At 37.8% G+C, this 11,476-nt stretch overlaps 2 protein-coding genes across 7 annotated transcripts in view; one reads left to right on the top strand and one right to left on the bottom strand.

Annotated features, from left to right (window-relative positions):
• The first annotated feature begins 541 nt into the window (after positions 1-541).
• The window catches only part of LOC136852483 (multidrug resistance-associated protein 1-like), a 63,972-nt gene continuing 53,037 nt past the window's right edge, over positions 542-11,476 (top strand). For 2 of the 6 annotated variants that reach the window (XM_067127134.1, XM_067127130.1), the window contains exons 1-2: positions 542-611; positions 9,525-9,691. In XM_067127134.1, the coding sequence (XP_066983235.1) occupies positions 9,608-9,691 (84 nt within the window). In that variant the 5' untranslated portion in view covers positions 542-611; positions 9,525-9,607. Of the gene's footprint in view, positions 612-774; positions 791-1,322; positions 1,441-8,423; positions 8,543-9,524; positions 9,692-11,476 lie in introns of those variants that run through there. The other 4 variants (XM_067127135.1, XM_067127132.1, XM_067127133.1 and 1 more) reach the window with 3 other exon arrangements.
• Positions 6,215-6,913, bottom strand: LOC136852205 (uncharacterized). Its single transcript, XM_067126652.1, has one exon. The coding sequence runs from the start codon at positions 6,911-6,913 to the stop codon at positions 6,215-6,217; it is 699 nt and encodes a 232-aa protein (XP_066982753.1).

Below are 11,476 nucleotides of genomic sequence, written 5' to 3'. Positions count from 1 at the left end.
GCCTGTTTGAAATCGCCCCCCGGGCCCCAAAGTAAGGGGGTGGGACCCAAAATGCAAAATTTGATATAAAATTTCTGAAATTTGCATTTACAAGTGCCTTTAAAACGATCCTACAATTGCTCATATTCTAAAAAAATTTCCCAGGGGGCTTACCGTGCGCTCCCCCGAAACCCCCGCTGCTTTGGCTCGCTTCGCTCGCCTCCCACCCCATAAGAAGGGCCCCAAATAGGACAGTGCCCCCGGGCCCCAAAATGTCTAGGAACGGCCCTGAATGCGATGGTATTATTGCAGCTTATATAACGGTTACAATACCAGTAAGAAATCCCAGTCATCACAACTATTAGATATTATTTTTAATATGTTTAATGTAATCGGACGCCTCACAAAGCTGATTAATTCTTTGGATGTAGGCTACTACTTCACCAGAAATTTAGAAGTCGAAACGCTTCTGTAATTGAGAAAGTCGATTAACGGTCGTAACATAATTATGACCTTGAGAAGATTGAAGTAAGCCGAACAAAATAGTTGGACTGTTGGGTAACTTGGGTTATAACTTCAGTCTGACACGGACTGTTGTGGCGTGCGCCACCCCGCTTATCTCTCCGCCAAGGGTAATATATTTGAAGTGATAACGGTATTATAAACTAGAGCAAATGTTACCGATATTTTGCCGTTACGAAATATAGTCGTATTTTTTGGAAAGCGGCAAGGTGTGATGGTGATTAGTTTATGGACGAAGAGAGGCATTTTCGTTGTCTATTACACGATAAGAACGCATCTGAGACTCATGGTGAGACACCGTGGTTTGGCGTAACCGGTTGCAGCGGTAGTTGGCTCATGATGTTTCGCTTTGTACGGTCGTTAGGTATTTGAAAGTGGTATAGTCTTTTGGTATCATTCGTACCTATTCCTGCTTTAATTAAAAGAGAGCACTAATGTGGGAAATCGCGTGATGATTTTCCCACGTTAAACTCGCATGCTTGCTTAATCTTGTGCTTCCTTTCAGCTGGAAAGTGTGACGATTCTCATTGTGCTCTTCTAAATATCCACTTAATACCTTACTTTTAGCGCCATGCGTATTGCATTTCCTTACAACAGAACGCTTGGCGACTCGGCTTGTTGGCTAATAAACAATTGTCAAACATTCAGTCTTTAGGCAGAACTTTTGTCTTGAAGTATTGTGTTTACTTGCAAATGAAGCGTGACGATTTCTGTGTGTACTTTTACATATTTGGGAAGAATATGGTCCAAGTACCAAGCTTGTTCAGGCTTGGTTGCCGCAAACGACGCGTCCAACTTTACAGTAGAAACGAAACAACTGTCATTATTGGGTGAGCTGTCAACAAAGAAACGTGGAGAAGTTTATGTCTGGCTAGTGTATGCAAATGTGTATCCGTGTCGCGATTTTGTCAGAATTGCAGAATGTAAGGGAAGCAAAAGGTAAGGTCACCTGAAAAGCAGTCTTTGAGAAAAATGGAAGATAATTGATATGATGAGTTTACCAAAGGAGTAATTAACTTTATTTGGTAAGATGGTGGACAGAGGGGTACAGGTGATGGGTTATGCCTTCGAGTTTGAATGAATAAGGTCCGTTTCGTGCCAGTACAATAACTTAACATAAAAAGTGAAGTATCAGATTCAAATTCTTGTCAACAGCAGTAACTGGACAATAAACTATCAGTTAAAATTGAAGATACCCTATTTACAAGTACTTGCATTACATATTTTGGAAGGCATAACATTTCGTGAGATGGAAAACGTACACCATAGAGGATGAAAGGAAACTGCCGAATTTTGGTTGGAAATTCGTTTTATTGTCTGCCAAATTAACCTAAGCTTACCTTGCTAGGATTTTATCTCCTGTGCTTTAATGTGTGTGCCACAGAAGTGTTCTTTAATTCATGTTGTGGTCAATACTATTTGCTTTAGGTAAAACTTGTGGGAGAAATGAAGTAAAATAGCATACATACATACATATAATATATATATATATATATATATATATATATATATATATATATATATATATATATATATATATATATACATACATACATACATACATACATACATACATACATATATATATTCTTACGTGGGTCCTTCGGCTGATGGGTTTTTTATTTAATAACTGTAATTTATGTAGCCCTGCTCTACCTAAAACCCACATATTCCTGTCAGTTAAAGCTAAAAGTTACCCCAAAAGACAGACAATTACTTAATTAGATTAGGTCGCCAGTTGGAACTATGTTATTGAATTATTTTGATTATTTCTGGAACAAATGAATTAAATAATCTATTTATTACCCACCTAGTCCCAACAAAAGAGAGAATGCGCTGTTACCCTTAGGGCATTTACATGAGTCAATTAGTCAATTTTGGACACAGGAATATTTTCCTTACTTTCAGTCATAACGCAACGGACAATCATTCTAGTTATCTCTATCATAAGAAATTTGAGTATTGTAAAGGCTATTCCTCTTCCAAACAATGGTACGATCAGGTTCCAAGGCTGCTTGAATATTACCTATACTTGAATTCTCCCTAATTCCTACTTACTGCAAGGGGGAATATCTATTGCAGTCTCACTAGGCAATGATAATTATTCATATACTTGACTTCATACAGGAAATATGGTTACACCAGGATCTCTAGTCAGTGGCTGAGGAAGGGGGAAAATGTGAAATAGGAGTACAGTGGAAGAATATCAGCAGGTCAATGAAATCTTGTCAATTCCAGACTTAGCTTCACATAGGCTGCTTGCGCACTGCAACAGATGCCTGGGAGTTGGAACAACGCGATACATCTATTCACTTAGTAAAAAGAAAAATGGAAAAGGGACAAAGGATAGAATTATCAGAAGCATGAACACTCACGTGTGCCCTGGAAGATGGTTAGGTTCTCTCTGCGACCCTAGGTCGGAAGCAGGGATGCTGTGTTCTCGTGACCAACATTCCTTTCATAGCCTCCGGCAGTCTGAAAAAATGACAAAAACATCGCCGATGCATAGGACAGAGAAAAGGAATATTTAAGACCACCCTCACTAGAGGTGACCTGGTGAAAAACATCCCTGTGGGATAGGTCTTTAATACTGACTGATAAACTATTAGGAACGGTTAATTTTGAAAAAACAACTAGCTCCTTCCCACGTCTCGTCCTGCGTTTCTTAGAAAAATCCTCTTGTCTTTGTTAGGGTTATCTACCAAAATAATGCAGGGAGGTCGAACAGCAGAATATTTATAAGAATATATATATATTTGTTACGTTCTGAGTCCGGTTGGAAGAGTTAAATTGGATTTTGAATGTAATTCGCCTTAGAGGCCAACACCTAGAGCTCAGAAAGTAAGCAATAAATGCAATTACCAAGATGACTTGCCTTGATATTACATCTACTTAACAGAGAATGGGTAGGTCACCTTTCAAACCAGTCGGGTAACTTTAAATTTAATTTATTTACAAACGGAGCAATCACAAAATTAATATGAAACGGCTGACTGAACAGCAAACAAGGTACATGCAATGTGCAATAAAAATAAGACTATACATAACAAATAAATAAATCTGAGAAGGGCTACAGCCCTGAAGAGTTGGACATGCAAATGAAAACCACTGCTGCTGAGACTGGCTGATAAATAATAGTTGTTGGTGATTTAAGCACAATGTGAACACAGACGGGGACTGGTCACGTGCCCCTGGACCGCTGGTGGTCAGAAGAGTCTTGCATGTAGCAAGATGGTAGTTAAACGTCAAAGGCAATTTTAGTTCACAAGGGCAGGAGCAGACAACTCGAAGAGCCAGATAACAGGATTCTGGAAAAGAATTCCAGGTTAGCATTCAGATACATGGACTTTCTCTCACATGAAATTACTTATTCATGATGGAGGAAATTATCAGTTAGATTTAATTAGCACATGGTAACACTATGGTGGGAATGCTGTAATTATTATCACAGAACAAACTTAATTTAAGCATGGAACAAGTCATGAGGGCAAATGTGCGTACTGGGCTGTGGGAAACAAAGGGGCTTTGTTTTGGGAGAATGAAAAGTTGGAAATACTGAAAATGGAGAGAAATTCACAAGAAGGAAAAGAGCACTGGTGTTACTTCAAGACGTACCTTATTGCATCTGTGCATGGAGCTCACTTGCAAAAGATGAATTCCGGCCGCAGAAGTCCCAACACGTGGCCAGTGTAAGAGGGAGAACAGCACCAGCTTAGCGCTCTGGAGGTGTAGTGTGGAGTGATGGAGAGAGATCACGAGGCGCCCCATTCGATTCCTAGGGATGGGCACAGGACATAAGTAGATCTGGAAGAAGCAATAACAAACCAGTACAAAGGTCGAAGTGAAGTAGGTCTTATAGCTAAGACTAACTAAGGGTCAACCTAGCAGCCCAATTATTGTCCTGGCTGGTCTTTCTTCCCTAACAGCTTTCTGTTCCCCAAAATCATATGATTTTGAGATTAGGACGCCTATATTTATCCCCCCCTAGTGGCGTCTCCTCCAGCTGTCATGAAATTTGATTTACTAGCTCTAACATACTGAAGGGCGAATTTCTAAATACGTGATTATATATATATATATATATATATATATATATATATATATATATATATATATATTATATATTATATATATATGTATATAATGTATGTATATGTGTGTGTGTTTTCAAATTAAGGTGGTGTCCCTCAACCACATTCATACTTTAACATGTTAAATCATGGATAAAATCTGTGGAAAAACTTTACATTAGCTGCTTGCTACACTTGCACAAGAGGCACCATTGACCTCTTAGGATCTCCATCTTCCATATATTCTCGTGGTGCCTTGATATCAGAGGTCTTCCTTTCCAATATCAAATCTCAGCAAACTATCTGTTTCAACGGCCGTTCACATTACCTCTTTATCATTTTGTGAAGAGTCTTTTTTTTTATAGGTCCATGTACGCCACGTATAGCTGTTTTAATGTTTTTTTTTTTTTTTGTCTTATCATCCTTAGTCCAGCTGCTACACATTTTATATCAAACGAGAAATCACACTGACTTGCACATTTTGATGAATTAATTCAGGTATTATATTCCTCTGAATTTTCAGAGTACACATATTTTTCAGTCAATGACTTACGCTGCTTTACTGTTTACTGTAAAATGGGTATTATTATATAAATAAAATACATTGAGATTCAAGTATATTGTTTAACTAAAAATTGAGAAAACAGAACTTAAATAGACAAGGAAAACAAACCAACCCTTTGCATCAGTACCCAGCTCAGAATTTAATTAGTTCTTTTAAATCTAACCGTAACCTCTAAAGTAGTACCAATCTAAGGTGAGGGTTTAGGCGTGTCTAAAACCGAAAACACACGTTGCCATATCTTTAAGTTCTTTGTAGAGGTGGCCAAAGTCAAAGCTCTGTATTCCTTACTAATCCCCCAAGGGAAACATTACCCTAAGGTCAAAACCTATGTCCAGTACAGATTATCCTCCTTTCAGACTCGGGTGAGGGGGAATGCCCACTCCAATTGTCTTAGAAGGGTTCGCTGGTATAAGTTTATTTTTCCTTTATTCAGATAAATATTTATCATATGGTGTGTATTGGTATTAAAAATTCAGAGTTATGAAACAGTTCTTTTTATTCTTAACTTATTTATCAACAATCTACAAAAGAGACAAAACTAAAGGGAAATCACGGATATGGTAAATTTCATACATTAAACATTTCTTTATTTTCAGAAGCATTCAAGTAATAAATACAGTATATCTAATAAATAAGAATGATAATGATTCACTTTATTTCAGTTTGTGATCATATACATGTACAATGGTTTACAATGAGAACAATACAGAACAGCGTATAAAGACGAGAGATTTTAAGAGGACTCTCATCGGAAGACTCCTCATCTGAAGAGTCAAGACTTATAATAAATGAGTCAATATATTTGTCTATCAAAATATCTTTTGCTGCATCTTCCACTTGCAATTGCTCGGCGTGTCTTACGGCCTTCTCCCAATTTTCAGGTGTCACAGTATCCAGAGCTTCTTTAGTAAGTTCCGATAGATTTGTCATCTTAAAATTGTTTCGTTTCGCTATGAAACTTTTCACTTGGCCCCAAATTAGTTCTATCGGGTTGTATTGGCAATGGTAGGGAGGAAGCCGAATAATTTCATGCCCATTTTCTGCTGCAATTTTATCTACGACATACGTGGTTTTTATTTTAACAGAGTACTCCTTTACCATCTCTAAAAGTTGACTTTTCAACATTTCTCTGTTGGTTTCGCACCTTTAGAGATGAGCCACTCTGTAATGACTGCCTTTTTGCTTGACATCGTTGGTACTTTTCTACTTTCCTTGAATGATATGGAGCATTATCCATCACAATAACTGAAGCTGGAGGTATGTTCGGGAGCAACTGGCAACGAAACCATTCTTCAAATACTTCGTGGTTCATTTGACGGTGATAATCACCATCATTTTTTGCAGTGAATGTAAGCTCAGCGTTTGAATGAAACCACATGCAGAGCCTGCATGTAGAATTATAAGTCGGCCACCTTTTTCCTGACGGCACTTTAATTCCAGAAGCATTCTCTGATTTATTATCTTTCCAGCATTTCCCCACAGTATAATTCTGGTTAACCCAAGTCTCATCTAGATAAATTACATTTCTTCGGTTCTCTTTGACGTTTTGCATTTTTTCTAGGAATCTTGTTCGCAAGCACTGCACGTCATATCGTTCCATCAAAAATTTTCTACCATCGAGTTTTGCGTACTGGAAACCAATTTCTTTCACTATTTTTCTTAAAGATTCTCTACCACCTTTGAATCCTGTTCTTTCCCTCATTTCAGACAACACTTTGTTAATGGTTGAATTTCTTTCCTCTCGTAAAATTGGAGAATTATCCGACGAAGCAAACATTTGTCGAAGTCATCCAAACCAGTCACAGGTTTTGATCTTTTCCTCTTCTTTATCTCGTAAACTGGGTTACCAAATAATTCTTGCGACTCTCGTGCTTCTTTACATATTCGTTCAACAGTAGCTTTACTGACGTTTGTTGCCTCAGCTGTACGAAGAGTTGCATTCGCAACATTAGTAATGGGTCCTCTGTTTTGTTTCTCCATTGTGAAGTACCTTGACACATTATGAATAATTTTCCTTGCTTGTCCTTGAATGACTCCCAGTGAGAAACTCTGACCATCCATGACGACTGCAAAAGGCTGTATTGTCCTATAATGACAACTGTAGCTCATTATATACCCGTGCGCCTGGCCCGAGACACGAGGTCAGAGAAGTGCATACGAAAGCCACATTTCTTCACTTTATAAGGTTAATGTTAATGACTGGTTTAACACAATTGTCATCGGGCTCTGTGTACAAAAGTCACGATTCAATCATTCTTGGAGCAAATTTATTACTTTCAGTTACTAAACTACTCCCTTTACCTCATTAAAAATGTTAATAGATTGATGTTTGGCAATGCCAGATCGATGTTTGGCAATGCCAGATCAGTTTCAATCCTAACCACGGTATTTGATTTATTTTTTCATCTTATCCCCGAATATTTTTCTCCATATTCAGTTGACTGTTGTCTTGGAACAATATACACAAGAAAAAAAATAACGTCAAAGATGGAAAAAACATTTTCATACTAAAATTTCTCTATTTACAGAAAAGTTCAGTCAACAAACATCTTTTAACCATTTAATCACATACACACACACACACACACACACACACACACACACACACACGTGTTTGACCTTCAACTATGTTTGCATCCGCTAATTCTCACCTTCACCATAAAGGACCCAGCTTATAAGATTTGACCATTCTTAAGAGATTAACGAAGGGTTATTGTTTCTTAACTGACAGATACAGATGTCAATACTTGACCTGAGAATCGAGATTGTAGATGTGGCAACATGTATGCCACGTTTCGTAAATATGATATTGAAAAACTGTTTAAAATATTGATCAATAACAACTTCATACATAAAAATCATGTTTAGTAAATATTTCAGAGTAATTCCACTCAGTTTTGTTATATAACAACGACCTATATTCCATGAAATTTTTCTTAGAATGGAAGTTTGGCAACGCACGTAAATGTCTCTCGTCCCCACAAAACCCTCACCTTAGATTGGTACTACTTAAATTGAGAAAACAGAACTTAAATAGACAAGGAAAACAAACCAACCCTTTGCATCAGTACCCAGCTCAGAATTTAATTAGTTCTTTTAAATCTAACCGTAACCTCTAGTGATTTTGTGGACAGACCATGACTGGTGATCACATGACTAAAAAAAAAAAAAAATGCGAATCAGCATTAAACGCCACAGGCATGGGTAGGTATATATGTATATATCCATTTTCATCGTCTTTGTTATCTTATCTTGGTCCTGTCAAGTAGAAAGAGTTGGGGTGAGTCTTTGTGTATGATTTTTACTGCTACATAAAAGTGCCTTATCTTGAAGATTCTTTTGTTGTTAGTCTTGTCTGGCTTTGAGCCAGCACGGGCTCCCGGTCTGCTAGCTTTTTCTATTATTGGTATGTACTTCAGTGTGTATTATTATTATTGTCATTATGAATAAAATAAATTTCCAAGTGAGGGTATAAGTAATACTGGACTGTACTGAGATTAATGTACACGGATTCTGTAAAAATTACATACTTTGATATTTCTGGAAAATTTGTTATATGTGGGAGAAAATTAGGCAAACTCACTGCATAATGATTTACGGTCTACATTAGGTATACCCTTTTTATATCATTAGTCTATCGAAAACACTGCAGCTCTACATACATAACTGTTTGGAAGGTGGTATATGCTCTCCATTCATCTTCAGGCATTCCCAGCCATAATAATTCTACCCTAAACCTTGTAATCTAGACATTGTCTTTCAATGAACCTCGGTGATTTCTTCCTATGAGTGCCTCCTTTACTGGTCATGAAGATCAACTGAATGCTCAAAAAGACGGTATAGCTATAGGCTCACCTTCGTGGGTGCTCTTTGCTAGCTTTGATAATAGCATGATATAAGGGAAAGTTCTCTTCTTTTTTTTTCCCCACCGTCCGCATGCCTTGCTTATATGGAGAAGTCGATTAACAGGCTTGGTTTAAAGGGGAAAAGTGTACCTTATAACTGTGTGCCTCAGTTTTTAGGGCAATTTACTGTGTAAAGCAAAAGGGGAGGTTCACTGCTTAAAGTTAAATACAAAAATGAAAAAATAAAATGCTTATATCTGGACATATGAAACTAGTGAAAGAACCCAAGAAAGGTTTTACTTTGAAACCGATTGTTGTCACTAAAGAAAGTTGTTTCGTGCAGCCGTCGTTTTCATGTTAGTTTGTTCTACTAGTGGACAACCGTTTCATATCATGCGCAATTCATCCAGGTAGTCTTTTGTAACCGCATCAGCAGCTGTCCTTGTCCAAATGATTATTTTATTAATCCTTTGTTTTGAGCTGTTTGGCTTAGGACTTACAATTATGTGCTTAACTGATTTTTTTCGTTTTTATTTTATTCAGTTCTTGGCGAGTTTCATAAAAGAACGAGGGAAAGAGACTAAATTGAAAAGAAAGCAGACTATTCCAGCGAACAGAAAATTAACATGAATTCAACAACCAGCGCCTTGGAAGAAACGGTGGTGGAGTCACCGCACAGCCTTACGGTTCTCTGTGGCAGGGAATTTTGGGTAAGTCAGTAAGTTTCTTTAAAAGCTTTTTATAATGATTTAAGTTTTCGTTAATTACGTTATTTGAAGAGTATTCAGAGTGACTGATACTGTGGCCTACAGTGCGTCATATTCATACATGGTTGCTATAACGTTGTTATGCACGACTCTTCCTCCCTGCCATCGAAGTTTGCGCTTGAGTAAAAATGGTACTAATGACAATACGGATATTGCTTCGATATTTAATACAAATACTGTACATTTATGGCAAGTAGTTTACGGAGTTTTGGGCTCTATCATATCCCACAATATGAGTGAGAAGTAGTAAAGTTTGATGTTAGAATTATTAGTAAGAGTAGGAATGTTTTCGTGAAACGTCTCCCTGATATTGGTACAGAATTTTCTATGTTGCTACGTGAAGATACTATATATAAAAAGGGGAACCTGTAGAAAAGTGTAGCTTCAAAATATCGATCCTTTTCAAGGTCAGTCATTTCCTTTGTTCATTGAGGTAGAATGGTTCCTTTGAAAGGAATGACTAAAATTACCTGTTATTTAGGAAGGTAAGAAACACGAGGCGTTGGCGATTTTTTTTTTTTTTTTTTTTTTTTTTTTACTTTTGCCCATTAGACTGCATTCGTTAAAGTATTAAAACACTCATACGTGTCAACAGGTGCACTTCGTTTACTTGCAAATGGAGTCCAAATGTGTGAAATGGCAAACCAGGGATAAACCGGTCCGTTAGGCCTGTCCGATTTGCTATTCATAAAGTTTTTGGAATGAAAAATTCTTTCGTTGTCAGTTTATCACTGTTCAATTAAGGGAAGGAAAGCCTGTTAACACACTCGGCAACCGAACACGATTTCGATTCAGAGGTCGCTTTACCGGGAAACAAATAGAATGTTAACAATGACAGTTCTCAGTTCAGCAAGTACATCCTCTCAGCAAGGAAGGTTGGGAAGTGAGAATCAAGCCGCCTCCGTGAGAATACGCGTAACAATGATTACACGATTTATCATTGTAACATTGCCGTTACCGTCTCTGCTTCGTTTTTCTTTCCATCGTCCAAAAGTCGGGTTCAGTCACTTCTATCAGTCCCTCGGGATGAAGGCCTCGCTGTTTAAGCATTTTTATTTTCTTTTCCTCTTTTTCCCCACAGGGCCTTGGCTGGGTAAGGCAGCTACGTAACCCACCCTATTGGCATCTCCATTGGTATATCAGATCTAGCTATCACGCTTCTGAAGTTATATCCAAACCGCTCGGTTGTAGACGGACTACTCATTTCCTTAAAGCTTCATCTTTGCTCATGATAATTATTATGCCATTAAAATCATACCACCCATGTCCATCTTAATACTACTAATAGTATAGTTTGGCTTGTTCTCGGATTAGCTAACTATTACATGAGTGATCCTCATGAAGCTAAGACCTAGAGCGAGGGTTATGTATGGAATTTTACCTAGAGAAACCAGGCTCAGGAAGTTGAACACGATAATCATCATTAGTATAGCAACATACTGGTACCAGCTGAGGAAGGTTTTCTTATTTTTTCTCCCCTGCACGTTTTTCCTCGTGGAGAGTATGGCACCAGAAGGTACTCCCCTTTTGGTTTTTACTAGATTTTTTCGACGAAGTTGCTCGCTCCCCCTCCCCCTCACCTTGGTTGCAACCCAATATCGTTGACTTATTGTCAAGTGAAATTTTGCTGTTTAGATTTGCAGAGGCATAGTGTAACTTATGGAACGATCCTGAATCACTCTGCCTAATAAATAGGAATCTAATAACCCTTGCTGTTGAGGCAAGTAT

The sequence above is a fragment of the Macrobrachium rosenbergii genome, chromosome 25 (assembly GCF_040412425.1).
Source record: "Macrobrachium rosenbergii isolate ZJJX-2024 chromosome 25, ASM4041242v1, whole genome shotgun sequence".
Classification (NCBI taxonomy): Eukaryota; Metazoa; Arthropoda; class Malacostraca; order Decapoda; family Palaemonidae; genus Macrobrachium; species Macrobrachium rosenbergii.
This window is presented reverse-complemented; position numbering and strand designations above follow the sequence as displayed.

What these genes read in the sequence shown, in the direction of transcription:
- LOC136852205 (XM_067126652.1), bottom strand. Translation starts at nt 6,913, where the DNA reads ATGTTTGCTTCGTCGGATAATTCTCCAATTTTACGAGAGGAAAGAAAT.